The sequence below is a fragment of the Natator depressus genome, chromosome 4, assembly GCF_965152275.1.
Source record: "Natator depressus isolate rNatDep1 chromosome 4, rNatDep2.hap1, whole genome shotgun sequence".
Lineage (NCBI taxonomy): Eukaryota > Metazoa > Chordata > Testudines > Cheloniidae > Natator > Natator depressus.
The window spans coordinates 16587766-16612815 of NC_134237.1; the positions used below are offsets into that span (position 1 = coordinate 16587766).

At 41.1% G+C, this 25050-nt stretch overlaps 1 protein-coding gene across 2 annotated transcripts in view; it reads left to right on the forward strand.

Moving 5' to 3' along the window:
* The window catches only part of CFAP299 (cilia and flagella associated protein 299), a 378861-nt gene that overhangs the window by 308998 nt on the left and 44813 nt on the right, over window positions 1-25050 (forward strand). For both annotated transcript variants that reach the window (XR_012639227.1, XM_074950477.1), the window contains exon 4: window positions 23390-23532. Coding sequence is in view for 1 of the 2 variants with exons in the window: in XM_074950477.1 (XP_074806578.1) it covers window positions 23390-23532 (143 nt within the window). In the remaining variant the exon portion in view is untranslated. The remainder of the gene's footprint in view (window positions 1-23389; window positions 23533-25050) is intronic.

Genomic DNA, 25050 nt, shown 5'->3' on the forward strand with positions numbered 1-25050 from the left:
TGTAGCTGCCTTCAAGGGTTAGTGATGGGGTTGCAGAAAAGCAGGTCTTAACTCATCTAAATCAGGACCAGGCTTCTGAAATTGTTTCCAGAAGGAGCAGGGAACCCCTGAAGCATAGTGAGCACCAGAATGATAAACTTACATCTGTCTTTGCTGCTTAAAAGGCAGGCTGCTGCATGTAGTACAGATTGTTTCTCTGTGGCACTCACTTTCATCCCCAGCTAGAGTAAATTGAATAGTCTAATCCAGTGGTCCCCAACCTTTCTGTGGGAATAGCATATTCCTATTCCCAGAAGACTGTGGCGGGCACCAGACACCCCGCTGCCGAAATGCGCCCGCGGGCACCATGTTGGGGACCCCTGGTGTAATCTGAAGCAATGAAGGCATGGATCACAGTAGGAAGGTTCTTTATAGAAGAGCAGTCTCCTATCCTATTGGAGGTGGTAGAATGCAGCTCTTACCACTGTTATAATCTCTGTATCCAAGGGAAGGGAAAAGTCCAATATAACCCAGGAGCTGTGATCCACTGTAATGATTGGAGCTGTAGGTTGTCAACTCATGGTGTTCTTCTAGGCATTGTGCAATATCTTCGTGACTGCAAAGGTTACATCTACTGAGAATGAGATACCACTGAGTCTTGTATGCGTTGTGGTGACAGTGGATTTCATGTATTGTGAGTGGTCTTGTGTATTGTTAAAGGGGTAAGAGAATCAGTCTTGCAGGACTCTACATATGAGGTATCCTGGTGAGGGGGAGGAGGTGCCCATCTTGATTTGTCTGAGAGGAATGAGTGGATCCCTCATAGTGCTTCTCCTGCTAGATCTTATATGCATAATTGCATCAGCTCTGGTCAGTGGTGTCCAAGGCCACTGACAGATCGAGCAGTGTAAGCATAGAGAGCTGTCTTCTTTATTTAATTTCCAAAGAAGTTTCTGTCAGCCCACGTATTTGATCTTCAGTCAGTTGCAACTTACCTCCTTCCTTATTCTATGGTGACTGCATCCACATGCCCTATTCATAGGGCCAATATACCTTTTCGGGAATATCTTAAAGTGACCTTTCCTACAGCGGAAAAGCAAAGCAGTGTGCTGTCTCAGAGTGTGATAGGGCTAGGATCAGAGGTGTGATCTCAGTCACTTTTATTACATAGTAGATGAACCATGATTTTTAAGAGCAGCTTTTAGAGATATCTGGGTTGTTAAATTTGAATTATTTGTCTAGTCCCAAAACCATGCGTGGGCCCCTTAACTCCATTTTATAATATCCAAACAAAACAGTCACAAAGGATCCAGTAATATACATCAATATTATATTGCTAAGAAAATTCTGAGTTTATTCTTGGGTCACTGGAAGATCGGGCTGCATAGAAAAAGATTTTAAATTTAAGCAGGTGTTTGCTAATTTTTTTCATCTAATTATAAGTAAGAGATTTTTTCCCCAAAAAAACTAAAGTGCAAAATCATGCAAATGAATCCTTTACTATTTTTACAGTAATTTCCCCCTGCTGGAAAACAAATTATATAAACAGACTTCTAAAAAGAAAACCCCCTCAGAACTAGGCAGAGGAAGCATTCTTTTGGTAGAACTTAAAATAAAAAAGCAGCACACCTGCCTACATCTGGTTTCCCTACTACGTATCTCACACAGGCCCTGTTATGTGAAGTTGCTTCCAAGTCAAACAAGTAGCAATTTTTAAGTAGCACCTAAAGAGGAACTAAGGCAGGCCTTGCCAGCAAAACCCCAGACCCTAAAAGTTCCTGCTGTACAGGCTTTATTTTCATTTCCCTGACCCATTTGCACAGAGTTGTTACTGATGGCCTGGCCTGCCTCCCTGTACACAGAAAACCAATAATAAACAGTCGCCAGCTGACACCCCTAGACACCTGCAGAAAACTTTACAGTGCATGATTGTTCATCCTGGAGGAAACAGTTTAACTGAGGCTTGGTGGGTAGGCTTCCAGTGGCTTGGTATTCACTCACACATGCACATTATTTGATCTGTGCAAGAACAGTTCTGGGGCCCTCGAAGGTTGTCTAACCAATTAATAGAAAAGAATCCCTTTAAAAAAAAGGAAGAGGAAGAAAAAGAATGACTAATGTGAAAACAGCCCCCTTTCTGCACTCATCCTGTTGTCTCTGAAGCGCTCTCCTCAATGGAAAACTAATTTGCACAACGTTTGAGCAGGCTTTGAGCAGCTCCTTTCACCAAACTTTCAAGGCCCAACCTTATTATTCTAGTTTCTCAGGCCCCAGCTACTTATTTATTCATAAATTAGATGTTTGCCAGTGAAAATACTGTGATGCCTTTCTGATGAAGCAGGTGCAGGAGAGTAATCCAAAAAAACTTTAAGCAATATTTACAGACTTTTGAAAGCTGGGATTCTTGGAAAGAGGAGTGAATTTCTTTTCACAGATTTTCCAGCTTGAAATCTTTTACTAATTTTGCTCATAGTTTCTCTATGTCATAATTAAACAGCTCTTATAAATGGCAGAAGGATGAATAGAAGTGTCTATGTCCACTATATCTATATCTAGAGAGAGAGTCATTTTAATGAAAGAAGCCCATGTTTAAATAGGAGGGTGACTTGAATTTCTATATGATCTCCTTTTATGTGTTTTCTTGCATCATACTAGGTGAATTCAAGGAGCTGCTTGCGATCTACACATATTTAGATTACCTTACGTTCATCTACTTGTGGGATTGCCTCCCCTTTCTGACCAAGCACACAGCCTGCGATCATCTGGATCACTTAATCTAAACATTCCAAGTTTGCTGCTTGAGGGAGCTGGAGATAAGATGGTCTCAATTTCAGACCATTGCCTCTGAAATTTACTAGCACCAGAAAATACACATTCAGAAATTACTATAAGGCACACATGTTTAGCCACATATTTCAGTTTCTCCTATCATCCAGTTGGCCTCCTCTGACTGTCTTTCTCATCTCTTTTGTCCTGCTGCTGAGGATAACTGCACGGTATCAAGTCTCTAGCCATACAAACTGCTGTTTTTTATTTGTATGAGTCCAATCCAAGTACCTTGCACACATATATTACTAAAGAGCATCAAGATCTGTGGATAAAAAGCACTTGACAAGAGATTATTGCGATCAGTAGTAGTAACGTTACTGTTATTAGTTTGATCTTATTATTGCTATACAATCTCTGCAAAATTAATAATTTTTAGTTGGTAGATGAGAAATGCCTGTGTTCTCCACCAAGATGATTCCACCTTACGAGGATAGTGGCTAAAAGAAAGGCAAGATAGAAAGTCCAAGTTGTTTTTTCTGAAAGAATTCGTGGTGACTCACTTATGTATATGGGGTACAATTTTCCAAATCTCCTATGTGACTTAGGCACCCATTTCTCATTGACTTGGGCGCTTCTGGAAATTTTACCCATGATGCCTTGATACTATAGTGAGCGTGATGTTAATAATTTCCTATTGCTCTTGTGTGCCAGAGTTCTGCTCAGTGCGGTCATGTGCCGGGGGGGAGGACAGTTGGGGGGTGGAGGGGTCAGGTAACTGGTTGTGGCTTTCTGATCTTCAGAGTTGGCTCCAGTCCCAAGAGCACTTACAACTGTTGTCAGGCAAGGCCATTGATTTAGGGACCTTAAAGGAGCTCCACTCTGCCACCCATGCTTCTTCTGACAGCCTCCTGACATGCCTTCTCCCTCCCTTGATATGTCCCCCACATCAGGAGCTAGGGACCAGGACCAAGGGACTGATCCAGATTTGGCACTATTACACCCTGCATTCTAAATATTGTATTAATTATCTTGGCTGTCAAGGACATGGAGGCTGTTCTATAGAGGAAATCTTGAACATACCTCCACTTTTCATCTTAGTTCAACAGACAGAAAAGGCCCAATCTTTCAGTGCTTCCCTCCCACTCTGATTAATTAAGGTACCTGGCTTCATCGAAAGATGGATTTGAAATAATGTTTAAAAGTCTCTGAAGTGTTCCTAAAATAATCTTTCTGTAACAACTAAGCCATACACAGAATTTATGGTAGTGTGGTGTAGTATGAAGGTTTTACTGGGATTCCTTTGGGATGTCATTCGTGGCTTTGTCACTTGCAAGTAATGCAACCAACCCAGATTCACGACAACAAAGTATATCACACAAGAATATATCCTCTCTCTCTCTCTCTCTCTCTCAAATTGATTTTATGCATGTAGATTCTGTCACCAATGCACAAAAATTGCATGTGCAAGTTATCTAGACAAACAAAATTGTATATTTACAAATGGAAACCAGGCTGAGGACCTTTGAAATTTTGACTTGAAGTATTTAAATATGGTGTCACACCCCATCTTTCCCTCTTGAATCTTCTGGTGGAATTGTTCTTTTCCATGGCAGCAAGTTGTGATATCAGAAATGTGGGATCAACTGTTGACTGTTGAATTAAGCAGAAGACGAAGCTGGCTGGTGATGGAGAGAGCACTTATTTAAACAAAAAAACATCTGCAGTCATAGCAGGGGAGACTCAACAAATTACTAGCCAAGTACATTGCGTTTTGCATAAATGTTCTTTTGTGAAGTCTGTTCTCACGTGACAGTCCATCATTAAATTCAGAGCAAGAGCAGGAGGAGGGATTCCTCCAAAAACAAATGTGTGGGGCTGAAGATGAGCCTGATTTTTCCACCTGGAGACTTTGGCACCAAAACGTGTATGAGGTTGCAACAGAAACATTTGAAGAAACCCTAGTCTGGAGCAGGTAGAAAATATCATTTAATTATTCCAAACAGCGGGCAAGTCCAAATTTCTAACAATGCCCTTGGTTCATGATTCCTTATGAATCATAAGATTTTCTTATGCTGTTTTTTTTTGCTAAATAATTTGTCAGTACTAACCAGTGGCAGATTCAGAGAGATCAATATCCTTTACTTTGCCAAGGGAAGATGAGGGAAAAATTAAACTAACCAAATTCAGGCCCTGAGCCTGGAGCGTTACACATGTGCTTAACTTTTTGCACATGAATAATCCCGGTAAAAGCAATGGGGTTACTCACATGCCTAAAGTCAAGTACATGCGTATGTCTTTGCAGGATAAATGCCTTAGTGCTGATAATTAGCCAGACTACAGTTCTGACATAGAAAGGAAGAACATGTTTTGCTGAGATACCGTGGCTTTGTCCTTCTCCATCAAAAATACTGTAACTTTTGGAACCCTGTGTTTAAAACTCCATGCACAATCTGGTTTGAAAATATATTTTGTATGTCTAACTGTACTTATTAGAGATTGTGACAGGGTCGGGCCAGATGGCTACAGGAGAGTAATAGAAGGCAGATATATTAGCCCCAGGCTAAGTAGATCCCTTTTCCCTGGGTAAGGTAACAGGGAAGGTTCCAGAACAATCAGGAACCTTCTGGAGACAATTAAGACAGGCTGATTAGAACACCTGCAGCCAATCAAGAAGCTGCTAGAATCAATTAAGGCAGGCTAATCAGGGCACCTGGGTTTTAAAGAGGAGCTCACTTCAGTTTGTGGTGTGCGTGTGAGGAGCTGGGAGCAAGAGGCACTAGGAGCTGAGAGTGAGAACGTGGACTGTTGGAGGACTGAGGTGTACAAGCATTATCAGACACCAGGAGGAAGGTCCTATGGTGAGGATAAAGAAGGTGCTGGGAGGAGGCCATGGGGAAGTAGCCCAGGGAGTTGTAGCTGTCGCACAGCTGTTCCAGGAGGCACTCTAGACAGCTGCATTCCACAGGGCCGTGGCCTGGAACCCAGAGTAGAGGGCGGGCCTGGGTTCCCCCCAAATCCTCCCAACTCCTGGTCAGACACAGGAGGAGTCAACCTGGACTGTGAGTTCAGAAAAACAGCCAAGCTGAGGGCTGCCGTGAAGCTCCAAGGCGAGCAAATCCGCCAATAAGCACAAGACCCACCAAGGTAGAGCAGGAACTTTGTCACAAGATGTTTTGAAGAAGCTGTCCGGGGCTCAAATATTCAAGCACAAGTGCTACCCACGGATTATACCCTGAATGGAAAGCCTCACATTTTATAATTTGCATTACATCAGGTTATAAGAGGTTATATATATGGTCATGTCATGTCACATGACATACTTTGACCCCTTGTAAAGGAAGCCGGAATGAAATAGTTTTGTCCACAGAGGTTCAAACACCTGGGTGAAGTAGAAGATTCAAAAGTACCCTCTTGGAGCGATTTGTATTTAAGAAAAATTTTAAAATTAAGTAATGGCATATTTTTAACATTTATCTCATTTTTACATTTTTTCCCTCTGACTTCTCTCCCAGGGCCTGATTCAATAATAGATGAAAAATTGATTTTTTTTCTTTCGTTGGAGGAGAGGCTTTTGAGATGCAGAGGTTAAGCATTTTGTACTAATTTGGTCCCTTTGGTTCACTAGGAGGCTTGCAATTTTAAATAAAGTCCATTTTCATAGTAGAGTTTCTGAAAGCGTCTGTGGTGGCATCCATGGTGTTATGACTCATTTTCTTTTTTGCTTTTTTTTAACTTTAAAACTAAATGGAGTTTTTGTCGTATTTTTCAGTTATACAGAGAACCTTGAACTGCCTTTATATTTGTTTTTTTTCCTCCCACCTCTTCACGTGAACATAATATGTGACCTTCTGTAATTTGTCTATATGGTAGCTTTGTAGAATGATATATACCTAGCTCTTAATCTATAGATCTCAAAGCACTTTACAAAGGAGGTCAGTATCATTATCCTTATTTAAAAGATGGGGGAATGGGGGCACAGTCAGGATCACAACCAGGACGTGGGCAGTTGGTCCTAGCGTTCAGAGCTATTGGGGTTGCCAGACTTGGAGGTCAGAGAGCAGCTGAGCTGAGCCAGAGTTGAGAATGAGAGCCATGGGACAACAGGGGCATAATCAAGTGCAGAGCTGAAGGTCAGAGCCGAGGATCAGAAGCTTAATGCCAGAGCTAATGGCTGAACCAGAGATGTGGCTGGAGCCAGGAGTGTCAAGGATGGAGAAGGAAGGCAGGAACAGGCACTGGAAGCAGGAACAAGAACAAGCTGGGCAGGACAGGCACAGGCTGGATGGGTGCAGAATTAAGCACCACCGTGGTATGGAACCTGTTGAGGAACCAGTGTGCACTGGCTGCTTTTAGGTCAAGTACGGCTTAGTTCTTCCCCTCCACATTCAGGAAGTGCAGCCAACCAGGCAGTCCCTGCCAAGATCAGTTATGCTCAGAGTGTTGCTAGGAGATTGACCTTGCTTCAGCTGGTTCCCTGACAGGCCCAGAGAGGTGAAGTGACCTGTCCAAGGTCATACTGCAAGCCAGTTGCAGAGTCAGGAACCGAACCGGCCTCTCCTGAATCCCAGTCCAGCATCCTACCCAATGGACCACAGTGCCAACAGTGTTTGTAAGCAACTCAGAGCAAGTGGACAGGTAAATAGTTTGTATCCACAAACACCATGGTTCCATCAGAGTCCCAAACAGTGCCCATAAGGACAGCTGGTCATGGCCAGAACTGTCATACAGTTATTGTTCCGGAACCATACTGCAGCATGTGTATTAACAGAAACAAACAACTGTCTCACCACTGCTGCTCTTCCGAATAATCATCTCTGTGTGCACTATGCCATGTGTTACCAAGAGTGCTGTGCATCCAGATACTCCCACTACTCTGACACTGTGTCCGACATCCTATTGCCTACGTAATCAGGAAGCCCCTTGCTGATTTATATTGCCTGGTCATAACTGCAGCCAATCACAGGACTGACCTCAGTTGCCATTATCCATGTCTGTTGAACAGCTGAACTCTTGTACTAGCTGCTTGCAAGGAATCGAAGTTGCAAGCAGGCATATGGGCAGATGCCCAGGTGGGCCTTCTGCTAGCAATACAGAACTGTGACTATCCGAGCAGATTTTGCTACCTAGTCATGGTTACAGTATAAAAACAGATTGCAATAAACTTGCCAAGTCTGGAATCAACAAATTGTACCTATGATGCCAAAAGGAGATAAAGACACTGAAAGTCTGGTGTCACCAAGTATAGGCAGTCATCAAAAGACTAGTAATAAATGGATCACCAGACAGTTTTATGTTTAATTGGATTCTATTCTCAGCAAAGAACCAACGCCCCTTTATATCCTTGAGAGTCTTTTACCCGCCACTTGCTGCAATACTGAGCCCAGCAATAATGAAAAGGATGTGAAAGAATATCACGGCAACTGGGAGTCTGATAAATGAGGGAGTCAGGAATCTGGCGGGCAGTTATAAGAGTAAGCAATGGAGTCAGTAGATACAGAATCCTGCTATGTGATAGTGTATAACTTTTGCTAACCCTGATCCACATCAGAGTCTAGAATACTACAGTTGTGTAGATGGGTACTTGTCCTCTCTTTACAGCCCTGTACCCATTGGGAAACAGGATCTTGCTGGCTTCACTGACAATTGTTTTAGACTCTGGTTGTAGCCAACAGTTTCGGCATGGTTTCAGTGTCCCTGCTGGACTATGATAGCAGAAACTATGCTATAAATGTCTCCCATCCTCTCTGCACTGTAGAAAAGGTCCAGACTGGTTTCTAAACACAGCTGCAACATTAAGGGCTCCTATATGTCTGATCGACACAACCCTGAGTGATGGGGAGCACAGAGTCTGACACACTGCCCCAGAGGAAACACCAGGAAGTACAGTGCCTCCCAGTAATCAAAGGGAGTATACCTACTTCACCAGTTCTTGGGGGAGTGTGGCATATACTCCCCTGCCTCTACCAGAGCTCTGCTGGCTGGTATGAGGGGCCATGGCCCCAACTCCACATTGTCACTTCTCATCCCCTCTGGACTGGGTACAGCCACTATGATTTCATACCATCTCCACCCCGGCTGAATATAAGCTGGCTCTACCTGTATTGTGTGTGGATGGAGACCTACTTTGACCATAACCATAGAATCATAGAAGGGTAGGACTGGAAGGGACCTCAAGAGATCATCCAGTCCAGTCCCCTCAGGGAGGACTAACTAACAACTAGACCATTCCTGACAGGTGTTTGTCTAACCTGTTCTTAAAAACCTCCAATGACAAGATTCCACAACCCCCCTAGGCAATTTGTTCCAGTGCTTAATTACTCTGTCAGAAAGTTTTTCCTAATGTCCAACCTAAGCCTCCCTTGCTGCAATTTAAGCCCATGGCTTCTTGTCCTATCCTCAAAGCTCAACAAGAACAATTTTTCACCCTCCTACTTCTAACAACCTTTTATGTACTTGAAAACTGTTATCATGTCCCCCCTCGGTCTTCTCTTCTCCAGACCAAACAAACTTAAATTTTTCAATACCCCCTCATAGGTTATGTTTTCTAGACGTTTAATCATTGTTGTTGCTCTTCTCTGGACTTTCTCCAATTTGTCCACACCTTTCCTGAAATGTGGTGCTCAAAACTGGAAACAATACTCCAGCTGAGGCCTTATCAGTGCAGAGTAGAGTGGAAGAATTACTTTGCGCATCTTGCTTACAACATTCCTGATGATACATCTCTGAATGATGTTTGCTTTTTTTGCAGCAGTGTTACACCGTTGAGTCATATTTAGCTTGTGATCCATTATCACCCCCAGATCCCCTTACGCAGTAAGTGTGCAATTGATTGTTCCTTCCTAAATGGAGCACTTTGCATTTCTCCTGATTGAATTGCACCCTATTTATTTCAGACCATTTCTCCAGTCTGTCGAGATCATTTTGAATTTTAATCCTCTCCTCCAAAGGATTTACAACCCCTTCCAGCTTGGTATCCTCCACAAACTTTATAATTGTACTCTCTATAATTGTACTTGATTATGCCCTTCTGTGAACCACTGATAACTACTCTCTGAGAACAGTTTTCCGAACATTTTTCCAACCAGTTATGCACCACCTTATAGTAGCTCCACCTAGGCTATGTTTCTCTAGTTTGTTTATGAGAAGGTCATGCGAGACAGTCTCAAAAGCCTTACTAAAGTCCAGATATACCATATCTACCACTTACCCCCTATCCACAAGACTTGTTACACTGTCAAAGAAAGCTATTAGGTTGGTTTGACATGATTTGTTCTTGACAAATCCATGCTGACTGTTACTTATCACCTTATCATCTTCTAGGTGTTTGCAAATTGATTGCTTGAATTTTGCTCCATTATCTTTCCAGATACTGAAGTTAAGCTGGCTGGTCTGTAATATCTCAGGTCTTCCATGAGTTTCTGAAGATAATTTTAATGGCTCATATATCTCCTCAGTCAGCTCCTTGAGTATTCTAGAATGTATTTCATTTGGCCCTGCCAATTTGAAGACATCTAACTCATCTAAGTAATTCTTAACGTGTTCTTTCCCTGTTTTAGCTTCAGATCCTACCTCATTTTCAGTGGCATTCACTGCACTAGACATCCGATTGTTACTAAACTTTTTGGAGAAAACTGAAACAAAAAAGACGTTTAGCACTTCTGCCATTTCCACATTTTCTGTTATTGTCTTTCCCCCCTCATTGAGTAATGGGCCTACCCTGTCCTTGGTCTTGCTCCTGTTTAAACATGGTTTCATGCATGGTTACAGAATGGAGAGGCCCATCTTCTCTCTGCTGGAGCTGAAGTTGTCTTGTTTTTCTTAGTGAAATTTGGATTCTGAATGCATTTGAGTGCAAATATTCCTGTTATGGATTAATGATCTGAGAACGATTCCCGTTTTTAATAAGCACCTTTATTTTAACACCAACAGATGTAACCTATGCTCTTATCTCAGCAGCCTGTTCTCAGTCTGAACATTGGTTCCAAACCAAGTCAACACCGTGTTTACACAGAGAAGCAAATCCAGAGTCCAGTTAGAGAACAGCTGCTGAACACTAAGAATAAATAGGTGACTGGGAAGCACATGCTTCACGTACAAAGCAAATGTTTCTTCTTCTGTAGGGTAACCATACTTTTTTTCTGAAGAGTTAAAAGCTAGAACATCTGCTTCTCAGTCAGCCATTCTCTCCCTCAAACCCTGCTTCTCAAGTTCAAAAAGTCTGGTTAGCTTTTTTCTTTTCTTTTCTTTCACTTTATTTGTGTGCCTGTGAACTTTCTGCTGTGTATATTTGCCTAGAATCAAATTAAACACGTACCAAGAATTGTTGAGCAAGACACAAGTCAGCTGAAATATATTGACAGCTGTTGGTTGCCAGTATTAACAAATAACAGTGGTTTATCACCTGAGCTGAGGCTTATTTTATGCTAGCTAGTTTGGGATACCTCAAAGACCACACCCATTTTGGAGTGCAAGGGCTGTCACATTAGCCAACGGTACTTTCTATCATATGACTTCTTTCTATGCTGATGATATTGGTAGCATTATAGTAGTTTATAGAGTCCCCAATTGAGCTAGACACTGTGCAAAAATACAGTAAAACAGTACCTGTCCCGAAGAGTGTACAAGCTAAACAGACAAGAAGGATTATTATCCCCATTTTACAGATGAGGAAGTGAGGCACAGAGAGTTTAAAGGTTGGATTTTCTAAGAACATAAGCACATAAAAAGGCCATACTGGGTCACACTAATGATCCATCTAGCCCAGTGTCAGGTGCTTCAGTGGGAATGAATGGAACAGGCAATCATCAAGTGATCTATCCTCTGTCGTCCACTCCCAGCTATTGGCATAGGTGCTGGAACTAGGGGTGCTTGGAGTGCTGCCGCACCCCCTGGCTTAAAGTGGTTTTCATCATATACAGGGTTTACAGTTTGGTTCAATGGCTCTCAGCATAAAAATTGTATAAAAATCTATAAAAATTGTTCCAGCACCCCTGGCTTCTGGTAGTGAGAGGTTAGGGAGACCCAGATCATGGAGTTGCATCCCTGACCATCTCAGCTAATAGCCATTGATGGACCTATCCTCCATTAACTTATCTAATTCTTTTTTGAACCCCTTTATAGTTTTGGCCTTCACAACATCCCATGGCAACAAGTTCCACAGGTTGACTGTGTTATGTGAAGAAATACTTCCTTTTGTTTGTTTTAAACCTGCTGCCTATTAATTTTATTTGGTGGCCCCTGGTTCTTGTGTTATGTGAATGAGTAAATAACACAGCTCAGCCTGTGCAGTTGCAGCCACATTTTCAAAGAGCTCAGCCCCCCCTTAAATACCCAAATATATGGTGAGATTTTCACAAGCGCTCAGCAAGTTGGGGTTATGAGAATTTTTGAAAGTCTGGCCCTAAGTGTCACAGTGGGAGCTTCTGGGTGCAGAGCAATTTTGAAAATCTGGGCCCAGATTTTAGTGCAGAGAACTTAAAAACCTGGCTCCTGAGCTCTTTGTAAAATGTGTCTCTACATGACACACAAGAAGTCTGTGGCAGAGTTAGGAATTGAATCTAGGGGCTGGTCTGCACGACTGCTTAAGTTGATGTAACTTACATCGCTCATGGGTGTGAAAAAGACACCCCCCCCGAGCGACATACGTTACATCGACTTAAGTGCTGTCCACGCCACACTATGTCGGCAGGAGACACTCCCCACCGACATAGCCTCCGCCTCTCGTGGAGGTGGAGTAATTATGCTGATAGAAGAGCACTCTCCTGTCAGCATAGCATATCCTCACCAGACATAATACAGGAGCGCAGCTGCATCAATGCAGCTGTACTGATGTAGCGCAGTAGTGCCCTATATCTCCAGAATCCCAATGTCTGAACTGCAAGAGCAGCCCTGTTCTTGGTATCTTGCCTAACTACTTGTACAGATTGAAAAGACTCCCTAAGCTATTGTACCTAAATCTAGCACACAGTTGACAGGATGTAGGTGGTCTTTTAATAAGAGCCTGATCCTGCAGTCCTTCAACCCAGAGAACTCCCATGTAACTCAGTGAAAGTTATGCATAGTGAAGAATTGTAGGATTGCGCCTTGAGTAACGATTTTAGCATCTGTGTGGTCTTGACACAATGTTATTCCTGCAACACCAATATGAAATAGGTTCCTATGAGTACTAAGAACCACAAAAGAGTTTTACCGTTTAACCCAAGGTAGAGTACATATCTGCTTTATATTACTGCTGGGTTTTTGTTTGGCTATTTCTGCTAACTAAATAAAGTATCAAAGAGTATTTCTTTTGGTGTTCCAAACTAGCATCAATCACTGCTGTTTAGGGGAACGGAATCCAACATTTAGATCTAAAACGTGAAAGGTTATAAGTGATGTTGAGCTAATTAAAATGGTCAGGGCTTGGAGGTATTTTAAGTGAGGAAAAACCAAGACAAACATACATTTAACTTTTTTTTGCTATGGTAAGATCTCCGTTTTTTGAATTGCACTTGCCCTTAGACCATATCCTGCTTATTTTGGATGTGTTAGAAGAACTCGGGATTAAAGTCTGCTGTGATCCTGTGCTTATTCTCATGTACCTTGTTTTTAATTCTTTTGTAGAATTATAGGTAAGTAAAAGATACATGTTTTCTGAAGAACCAATTGCATTTTTGAGCATAGGAAAAGGAGACTGAGGTAATACCAGATGTATTACTATTACACATTTTAGAAAAATCTGAAAGCTAGAATAAGAAAGAGAACAGTATTTCCAGATGAAAGTGTGAACACAGTGAAAATTTGTGCACAGCAAGTTATAGATCCATTTTACACCTTAGTTTACTAGAATGTTTCAATTGGTTTATAAAAAAATTAAGCCTCACACTTCCCCCACTAAAAGTAAAATGTAGTTAAAGATAAAATCAAAAAATGGAACGCTACATTTTACACAGTTTTCACTCCTGTGAGGGGTCAGGGTCAGGAATTTATTCCTGTTTGCAGAGCAGACATGCGAATGGCATCTGTTTTACAGATATGGAGGTGAGCGCCTTTCTTCCACTGCTCACTGGTATTTCTATTAGATGTAACATGATCTTCAGGTGGCAAATAAGGCCAAACACCATGCAACAAAAATAAATTGCTAGTCATTAAACATATATTTTAACTTATAATGCATTTTAAGCCTGTCCCATTCAGTCAAATGCTGCTGGGCCCTTGGGGCCCCACCTGTGATACTGTCCACATGAAAAGAGAATTAATAATTAATAATTGACCTAAATATTGTCTGTCTTTCCTTTCCTGCCATTTACCTTCCATTAGTCAGACTTTAAAGTACTTTTGTTAGAAGTATGTTTCACCAGACAGCAGGGCTGGCCCCTTAATTTCCCCATATTCTATCTTCTATACCACATTTAACTTGAATCCATAAGAGGGATCTCTCAGTACTGTGGCTCATAGATCATGCTGGCTTATTTGCCAACTCTTAGGTCCCAGTTCAGCAACTCCCTTAAGCATATCTGAAGTTCCGTTCACATGGGACTTAAGCACATGCTCACAGGCTTTGCTGAGTACCGATAGACTTAAGTGAGTTAAGCCCATGCTGAATCAGAACCTACGTACAGTTCCCAGCTGTGGGGATGTCATTTGCTACTGTGTCTTCAGAAAATCAGTGATAATGTATGGTGTATAAAATATTCCCCCAAGAGTCTAGTTTAGCCTTGCAAAATTCTACTCACCCACTGGCAAAGAAAGAGTAATTGGTTTGGGGTTTTGTTTTGTTTTGTTTTTTTACTGGAGATTGAAATGTTTATTTTCTTTTTTCATCCCTCTGGTAAAGGGCTGGTGTGCAGATTTTGAGGCTGGGCTAATAATATTTCCTAGCATTTCTGCAAGGGTAGGTTAATGGATTCCTCATGAGGGTATTTCGAAGTAACCACTCATTATTGTATTTGTCCTTGTAGAGTCCCATGCCCATTGCACTAGCTGCAATGGGCATGGGACTCTATAGCACTATGCTGCTTGTGTTAAGAATTTCAACTGTTTTTGGTTTGTCCTTTTTATTTACTTTGTGTGTGAATATTAATGTTTTTGTAAGGCACTAGTTTGACGGTGCTAGAACTACAAGTCTCTGTTTATCCTTAGAAATGCAGGCAGTGCAAGTACCATCCTACGTACTTCCAACTTGACCAAAAGGGGCCACCTTCAAGCAGCTGGTCTCTTCCTGAGGTTGTCAATAAAGATCCCAGTTAATAGATATGGTAATGATTGGTTTTTGTGATGTTGACGCTTGCACAGGACCTCTCAGAGGTCCAGAGAGACCTGGGCCACTTTCAGCTTTTGAGGCCCCTAGCCATAATAAAAATAAAAAATGACGACATATGGTCTAATCTTGTGCCATCAGAACCAATATATTTTAATTAACATTTATGAACATTTTTAACTCTTTAATATGACAAAATCTATATCAGTTAACAAAAAAATGGTCTTTTACCAAATCACATCTTAAACATAAAAAAGAAGCTTACAAGAAGTGGAAGGTTGGACATATGACCAGGGAAGAGTATAAAAATATTGCTCGGGCATGTAGGAATGAAATCAGGAGGGCCAAATCGCACCTGGAGCTGCAGCTAGCAAGAGATGTCAAGAGTAACAAGAAGGGTTTCTTCAGGTATGTTGGCAACAAGAAGAAAGCCAAGGGAAGTGTGGGCCCCTTACTGAATGAGGGAGGCAACCTAGTGACAGAGGATGTGGAAAAAGCTAATGTGCTCAATGCTTTTTTTGCCTCTGTCTTCACTAACAAGGACAGCTCCCAGACTGCTGTGCTGGGCATCACAACATGGGGAGTAGATGGCCAGCCCTCTGTGGAGAAAGAGGTGGTTAGGGACTATTTAGAAAAGCTGGACGTGCACAATCCATGGGGCCGGACGAGTTGCATCCGAGAGTGCTAAAGGAATTGGCGGCTGTGATTGCAGAGCCATTGGCCATTATCTTTGAAAACTCGTGGCGAACGGGGGAAGTCCCAGATGACTGGAAAAAGGCTAATGTAGTGCCAATCTTTAAAAAAGGGAAGAAGGAGGATCCTGGGAACTACAGGCCAGTCAGCCTCACCTCAGTCCCCGGAAAAATCATGGAGCAGGTCCTCAAAGAATCAATCCTGAAGCACTTACATGAGAGGAAAGTGATCAGGAACAGTCAGCATGGATTCACCAAGGGTAGGTCATGCCTGACTAATCTAATCACCTTCTATGATGAGATTACTGGCTCTGTGGATGAAGGGAAAGCAGTGGATGTATTCTTTCTTGACTTTAGCAAAGCTTTTGACACGGTCTCCCACAGTATTCTTGTCAGCAAGTTAAAGAAGTATGGGCTGGATGAATGCACTATAAGGTGGGTAGAAAGTTGGCTAGATTGTCGGGCTCAACGGGTAATGATCAATGGCTCCATGTCTAGTTGGCAGCTGGTGTCAAGTGGAGTGCCCCAGGGGTTGGTCCTGGGGCCGGTTTTGTTCAATATCTTCATAAATGATCTGGAGGATGGTGTGGATTGCACTCTCAGCAAATTTGGGGATGATACTAAACTGGGAGGAGTGGTAGATACGCTGGAGGGCAGGGATAGGATACAGAGGGACCTAGACAAATTGGAGGATTGGGCCAAAAGAAATCTGATGAGGTTCAATAAGGATAAGTGCAGGGTCCTGCACTTAGGACGGAAGAACCCAATGCACAGCTACAGACTAGGGACCGAATGGCTAGGCAGCAGTTCTGCGGAAAAGGACCTAGGGGTGACAGTGGACGAGAAGCTGGATATGAGTCAGCAGTGTGCCCTTGTTGCCAAGAAGGCCAATGGCATTTTGGGATGTATAAGTAGGGGCATAGCGAGCAGATCGAGGGACGTGATCGTTCCCCTCTATTCGACATTGGTGAGGCCTCATCTGGAGTACTGTGTCCAGTTTTGGGCCCCACACTACAAGAAGGATGTGGATAAATTGGAGAGAGTCCAGCGAAGGGCAACAAAAATGATTAGGGGTCTGGAACACATGACTTATGAGGAGAGGCTGAGGGAACTGGGATTGTTTAGTCTGCAGAAGAGAAGAATGAGGGGGGATTTGATAGCTGCTTTCAACTACCTGAAAGGGGGTTCCAGAGAGGATGGTTCTAGACTATTCTCAGTGGTAGAAGAGGACAGGACAAGGAGTAATAGTCTCAAGTTGCAGTGGGGGAGGTTTAGGTTGGATATTAGGAAAAACTTTTTCACTAGGAGGGTGGTGAAACACTGGAATGCGTTACCTAGGGAGGTGGTAGAATCTCCTTCCTTAGAAGTTTTTAAGGTCAGGCTTGACAAAGCCCTGGCTGGGATGATTTAATTGGGGATTGGTCCTGCTTTGAGCAGGGGGTTGGACTAGATGACCTCCTGAGGTCCCTTCCAACCCTGATATTCTATGATTCTATGATCTCTTATTTGCTTAAATTTGAAGCTATAAGCTGAGAGTGTGCATCACATTTTGATCCAATAGGGATGCACATGAAAACAAGTTGCAAAACTTATCAAATGCCAAAAAATTAACAAGTGTCTAAATATGAGGCCCCCTTTGAGCTTGAGGCCCAGGCCAAATAGCCCTCCTGCCCACCCCCACCCCGCTCTGATTGGCCCTGCGCTTGTGGACAAAAAACCTTATCAGCTGTACTAGGGGGAGATTTTCAAAGGCAAAAGGGGTCACCAACAGATGGCAGTAGTGAATTCACTTCTCTCTAAGGCTTCAGGCCACAGGATTTACAGCCGTAATAAGAATACATTTTTACTTTGAGGACTGCAAAGTTTTAGAGACAGATATTAGCACCAATTTAGTGAAGAGAAACGTGAGGCACAGAGAGATTATGTAACATGTTGTAGGTTATGCAAGTCACTGTTCTTCCCGTAAAGTTTTGCAAAGTACCAAGGCCCTGATCCAGAGCCCATTGCAGCCAATGGACTTTGGATTAGACTCCCAAATTAATTAATCTTAGTTCTTTAGCCACTAATTTGATCAGCTTTGTTTGTTTGGAAACGTGCAGATTGTCCTCTCCAGGCAGCGCATAAATCAATCTGCGTGTTCTTCTGACATGTAGAGTTTTCCAATACGATTTTTTCTTTTAAGGATTCTGAGTGTGACAAAAAGTCCACACACTTTCTTGTCCTTACTTGCAATTAGTTGGCTGAAACATGGCTTAAAGGCCTGTTCAGTTTAGAAATTTATTCTGGAGGCTAAGGTGGAACTTTATGTGAGTCACTGGGTGTAGACTAGGCCTGACATAATGTCCTCCCACCATTTACAGTATTTGTCAATATATAGATTTGTAGGCTAGGTTGTGTAATGGTGTATGACTCTGACAAGGTTTGTAGTTTGGGTTTGTTTCAGATATGTTCCCAAAAGTTTGCATTCTTATCCAAACTCACTGAAACCTCTTGAATGTGAACAACTTGGCTATGAATCTAGTGGAAACAGGCTGTCTTGTTAAATTTCTGGTAGTGTGCTTGTGACTAAGTTGGAAGTCCTCTGTATCTGATTCTTCTCTAACTTACATTAGTTTATAGCAGTGACTCTGCTGACTTCAGTGGCAGTGCTTGTAATTTACACCTGTGCAGGGCATGATCCAAGCCTATGGAAGTCAGGGTAAGTTATTCTGTTGACTTTCATAGGCCTTGAATTAGGACCTAAGAGAGAGGAGAATCAGGCTTTGAGACAACACCCTTCATGAACCGTTAAATTAAGAGGAATACAAAGACAGCAACAATGCTGGGGAAAAAATAAGTAATATTTCAGAAAGTTAAAAAAAGATTGAGTGAATTTAGTTCTAAAAATAAAGAGAAGTTTGGAGTAGGCCATTATTTTTCCAAACTAGTTTGAGCATTCATAGTTTTGTTCCACTCACATTTCTCTAGAGTGCAAATATGCTCCTGGAGAAAATGCTAACAATACTTTTCATGACTAAGGTACAATTCCACATGTATGTTCTACTTTTGTTTGTATGGAGCACTGATGAATCATAGAATATCAGGGCTGGAAGGGACATCAGGAGGTCATCTAGTCCAACCCCCTGCTCAAAGCAGGACCAATCCCTAATTTTTGCCCCGATCCCTAAATGGCCCCCTCAAGGATTGAACTCACAACCCTGGGTTTAGCAGGCCAATGCTCAAACCACTGAGCTATCCTTCCCCCCCTTCCTCCACTGAGCTATCATACATATACAAACCGAAAACTGGAATAACCAAAACATTGTTATCTCGCCAAGTACCTTGAACAAAAAAATGTAAAAATATGATGCCTAAGGTGATCTGATCCAACATGGGGATGTTCGGTTCACCAAGCTAAAAGGGAAAAATACTCATGTTAACAGAGAGGAGCAGCAAACTGGTTTGAGTCCTCTTCTTAACTTCCAACCTATGATTTTCAAGGAGATTCAAAATTAGGCACAACATATTTGCCCATCCTTAACTCTTGCACAGTCTGTCACAGAAGTTCTGCAGAGGCATCATCTTTCTTCTCCAGAGTTTTATACACTTTCTATGGTGCCCCTTCTGAGAGTCAAAGCTTTTTCTATGAGCTCCTTGAACCTCGATAAGGAAGATTTAAAATGAATTCCCCATTCTGTGGCAAAATCTGTTCTGGGGAACCAGGAGCTGCCCTGGCATGTTCAACAGACACTGGCTCACATACTAGCACTTACAATGCTTATCCTGCTACTGGATCCTCTTCCAATGTCAATACTGGAACAGCACAACTTCTGGCATCATTCCAAATACAGTAGCCACGTTTTTGAGACACGTCTAGTGTTTAGAAGGAAAAATGTGTTCCTTGCTCTTTTGGGTGAGTCACAGGCCTTTAATGCAGCCCTTTAAAACTGTCGCTTGTTCCCATCACACACAAAAGCACACCCTAGTATGCACTGGATTTTCAGATTGGCAGACAGCTGATTTCTTTCATTTTCAACACAAGAGATGAATTATGTGGCTCTCTAATTGCACTAATATCATTGATGATTTTCTGCAGGAACGTGCGAGCTTGTATATTCCAAAGGGCCAAATTTATGGCTGGAGCAATCAAGCACAACTCCGTTAACTTCAACAGAGTCACATCTACTTACACTAATGGTGAGGGTGGTACTTTGTTGTGATAGTTCTGGTGTCAGCCCACAGAGAAGTAAACTTGTACGCAATCTTTTCTGTCTATTCTACTGTTGAATCTAGCATTATAGTTCCTTTAGTTTTAAAATTTGTCTAATTATTAAAATAGTTGTTTTCTCTCATCTGATATTTTAAATATTGCACACCTTTTTACATTTGTTAAATAATTTTTTAGTATAAATTAACTAAAATTTCAAAACAAAAAGTCATTTTGAGTGAAAAACTGAAACTGAACTGATGCTGTCTCACAAACAGTTTTGGTTTTGGTGAATTGACACTTTCAGATGAAAAAAAGTTGTGTTGGAAAATTCCCAACCAGCTCTATTCAGGAGGCAACTGATTACCGGTAAATGAATGTGTTTCTTCTTCTAGCAATAGGATACATTAAAATTTATAATAAAGGAAGTTGTAGTGAAAAGTAAAGAGAACTGTAGGAAGTAAGTTTTAAATTTCACATTTTCTGTTTAAAAAAAAAATTAACATGAAAGCTTTATCCGCTGTTGATCATTTCAGTTAATAAAAATGACATACAAACGTATAAAAATCCTTCTCTGAGGCAGAAAGGTGTGGCAAAATTAAAAAGTGATAGAACATCCTAAGAAAATTCAAGCACATTCATAGTTTTATGAATGAAAGCTTTATAGGTGGTTAGAAATGAATCACAAGAAGAAAAATGAAAAATAATGCTGACAGATGAGATAGGATCAAAAGCTTTTAGTTTTCAGTGGGAATCCTTTGTACCTTTATTACAGGAAATTTTTGTTTTAAATATTTTGATTGGGTGTTTGAAGTTCAAAAGAAGTTTTGAGGACATTAATAGGAACAGTTATTGACTTTACTGTAGATCTGTATTGATTTATAGTTGATTATATGTGAACACCTATTTAAGGAAATTAATTTGATAATCAGAAGAGAGTTGAAAGATGTCCTTTATGTTTTATACTGCAGATAGTACATGCATTTTGCCAACATTTTTCTTTTATTATTGGACTATCACATGTAATTCAAATTATTTAAACTGTAACTTCGGAATTTTTAAAGAGATGATGAATCAATTGTTCAGATATTTATGACAAGCTTCTAGTCTTTTATCTAATCACAGCTGCAGTGTACCGTAGTTGCACTTGTTGTCAATTAAAAAGAAACGTTTTTTTCTGATTTAGCATAACATTCAGCTCAATTATGCATCTCACAAGGTTGAGTATGCTGGGGATGGGAGAAGTCACATTATGCTGAAGTAGCTGGAGGTATCCACCTATTGAAAGGTTCTTCTGGATCTACCGATTAGAGATGCTTATGGTACAAAAGATGCAAAGTGTGCTAACACAACCCTTTATGGAAACTGACTGTGAATGTGGTAGTAAAGGAAAAGTATTGTAAGAATAACCCAATGTTTTGCCAAAGACACCATTACATTAGAGCAGTTTAGTGATGTTAAAATAAAGAATCTTTGTTATAAGAGTTCGATATGATTTCGATATGCCATTTTTCATAGATGTACATTTTTCATAGATGTACAAAAAAAAACCCACTCAGATCTCAGCTGGGTAAAAAACCAGACATAGTCTAATGGATACTTGTGTGTCTCTGCTATCTGATAACCTTTAGGAACCAGGAGGCAAGAACTATCAATCATCCAAGCTATAGAAGCCCCAGTCCACTCCTGTCCTGCCAATTCTTCTTTTGCATTGTGGAAGTGTTGAGAAAGAGTTGCCTCGGTCCTCCTGCCCCCCCCCCACCTTGCAAGGAAGAAAAACCAAGGGACGTTAGTCTACCATACTTGTCTCAGGCCCCTGACACTGGCATCCCAATGAGTAATCCCTCTAAGCCATTAGGAGTGGATTCCCTTGAAGGCCCAGGATTGTCACCAGATATAGAGGTCTATCCACTGGCCCATTGCCACACTGACTTCACTATTGGAATGTGTAGGATCAAAAACAGAATTGGTGGACTTACCATACAGGGGCCTAAAGCTCTTTAGGGAGGATCAAGACAAAGTGGTTAGGAACATTCTGAATCCCAGAAAGATCCTTTTTCCTCAGTCCATGTGACTCACCCTCTTTGCTAGTGACCTTCTCCTCCACCTTATCCTGCAGTTCCTACTGGAAGGGTTTCTGACAATCATCCTCCTTTCATAGGCAGTCCTTTCATTTTCAGATGCTGTGTGGTTCCTTCTTCTCTTCCCAAAAGAGATTTCCCTCCAGGCTCCTTTTTCTGTTCTGTCTGACTCCTGTCTAACCCTGCTTCCAAGTAACTCTATTGGGTTCTCACTGACCCAGCTTCCCCCATTCATTCTATTGGGACAAAAATGATAAGTCACAAGAAGAAAAATGAAAACCAACGCTGAGAGGTAATAGGGGTTCAGAAAGCTTTGATTGTGAGGGGGGAGGCTTTAATGTGCCCCTACTAATTGGACTTGTTCTGTATGGTAGAATCACAGTTTAGCTGCTCGAGCTCCTAGTTGCACTCTATGTAAGGCCTTCTCTGAAGATTACGGGTTAGTATAATAACTAAGCATAATGGTTACTGAGTAGGACAGGAGGAGAGGGGGATGTCCAGTGAGCAACGTATGACTTGTAAATTTGAATTTCCCAGGGCTACCACGTGGATTATTACACAGATTTTACTCTGGTTTCTTTAACAATAACAATTTTTGTTCTGGTAGTCGCTAACAGTGGACTGGACCTTATCTTGGGTGGCTGACAGCTTTTTCCTCCTACTTCCTGATAATTGGAGCCATAATATTGAATCTAATAGTAGAATAGAAGAAGAGAGGACTATGGCAAACAGGATTACCAATAAGTAACCCTTCTGTGTGGATTTAACTTGGCTATGAATGTTGAATTGAATATATGATGCCTTTTAATGTACAGAGATGTCCCAAACCATAGATCCAACACACATATGCTACTTAATATTTCAGATGCTGTTCTGGATCCAAACTTTTCTTTTGGACCTTGTCTGTATACTGGGTGAGATCAGAATCCTAGATCTTAACACCCCAAACTGTAGAGAAGTTCAGATCTGGATGAGCTATGATCCATTTCTATTTCAATTTTAGTTATCACTCTGTTTTAGTGATTGGCATGCTGTATTCTCTTTAATTAATTTTATTTAATTTGGGAAGTTGCTCTTTGGAGTTATGTATTATGCATTATACAATATGGTGCAGAGTTTCAAAAGGACTCTTCTCTCATTTAGACATCAAAATACCTAGCCAGATTTTAAAAAGAGCTCAGCACATTTGAGCACTTTTGAAAATCTGGTCATAAGTGTCTGATTTGGAGATGCTGAATGCTGAGTACTTTTACAAATCTGGTCTGCATTTAGGTGCCTAAATGGAAGCTGAGCTCTTTTGAAAATCTGGCCCCAACTATGGCCAAAATAAATCAGGCCAAAATAAAAAGGGAACAAATTGTAAAAGTCAGTGGTGCAGATGAAAATTCATTTTACTAATGTATTTTTTGTATTTCTTATTTGTGGAGTTCTCTGTTTTTTCCAGTCCATAATATTCATTCGTGACCGAAATTCTCGTGGTCAGGAGGTGTCCGCCTACATTGACTATGCACACAGGCTGAAGGTTGACGAATTTGAGATTTATTTTAATGGAAAGAAAAAGCTTTTTCCAAGACGCACTGATCTGAGGTATTTTTCTGCATTTTCTTTTCACTTATTTGAATTTCTGAAATGTACATGTAGTTGAATAGAGTTAAATAAGAAAATAATTTTTATAAGTGTTTTTCATTGAAAAATAAACGTCGGGGTCAAAATCTGTCCTCAGTTATACAAAAATAGATCTAGATCTAGATCTTATTTGGAATGGAGTTACTCTGATTTTATTCTTGTTTCTGCCAAGAGCAGAATTTTGCATGAATAATGCAAATTGAACATTGAAAAAAAACCCAAGCGCTGTTGGAATTTTCTGTTCATAATTACTCACTTAGGGTGAGTATTTTCAAAAGCGCTCAGTATTGATCTAACTTTAGTCCCGTGGACTAACCAAGGATATTGTGGAGCTGCTATACTTTCTTTAGGTTGTATGACTGGCTCTTTTAGCTTTCACTTCCCTGAGGAGTCTGTAAATAGTATTTGTATATAAAGCTACATATGCAAACTCATAGGAAGCTGATATGCTGGAAAACTTTGTACCTAGCATAGTAAGTGAACTCCACATGGTCCCTGCCCTCACCAACTCTCATTGGCCTGAGTGGCTATTCTCAGCAGCATGGTTCACCCTGAATACTTGTCTCATATGTAAGTCTTTTGATGGCTAATATGAAACTGGTCACTAGTATCAAAGATTGTGAATAACTTTTTTGTTTAAAAATCTATTTTCTTCAAAACTACCCAAATACTGCCCAAATACTAATAAATACACAATTAAGTGTGAGTCAGGGAGTTTGAAAATGTTTCCATTTGTGAATGAGAGTGGGTCAAATAAATGGTGGACATGGTATCATTGTGTGTCTTTGTATAATGCCTTACACAAGGGACCTCTGATCCTCATTGGGGCATGTGATGATGTCTAGCACAATGGAGCCATGATCTTCATTGCCCCAGCAATAATAGCAAATAAATATTAGTGTTGGTAGTTTTGGGCAGAAATGGTGGAAATTTCACAGTGGGTCAAGTTTTGTGAAGTTATCATGAGAATCTTATTTTTGAGCTATGAAAACTTCATTTCATTTTGTGAAAAATTAGGAATTGTGAATGACTAACTGGTGGTGGTTATTGGATCTGTGTAGGTAAGTGTAGTGATCTGTGGGTTTCTTGTATATAGTTGGCTGCTAGGTTCCATTATTGAAACTGATTGTGGTGTTGAGGAAGTTGATGCTGGTCTAGAGAGCGTTTTATGGATGGGTGGTTGTTGCTGAAGTTGTGGTAGAAATCTATGACAGAGTTTAAATAGTCTATCCTGAGGATCAAAATATCAATAGTGTATCTCAGGTTTATCATTGGTTTTGTGATGCATTTTTCCAGAAATTCTTCCTTGACATGGGCCATGAAAAGGTTGGCATTATTGGGTAGACATCCTAGATCCATGGCTGTTTCCATGGACAAAATGTTTGTTGTTTAAATGTAAATTTGTTATGGGTCAGGGTGAAATGGATGAGTCGGACGATGTGTAACCATAATGTTATATAAGATGCTAGACTCCTAAAA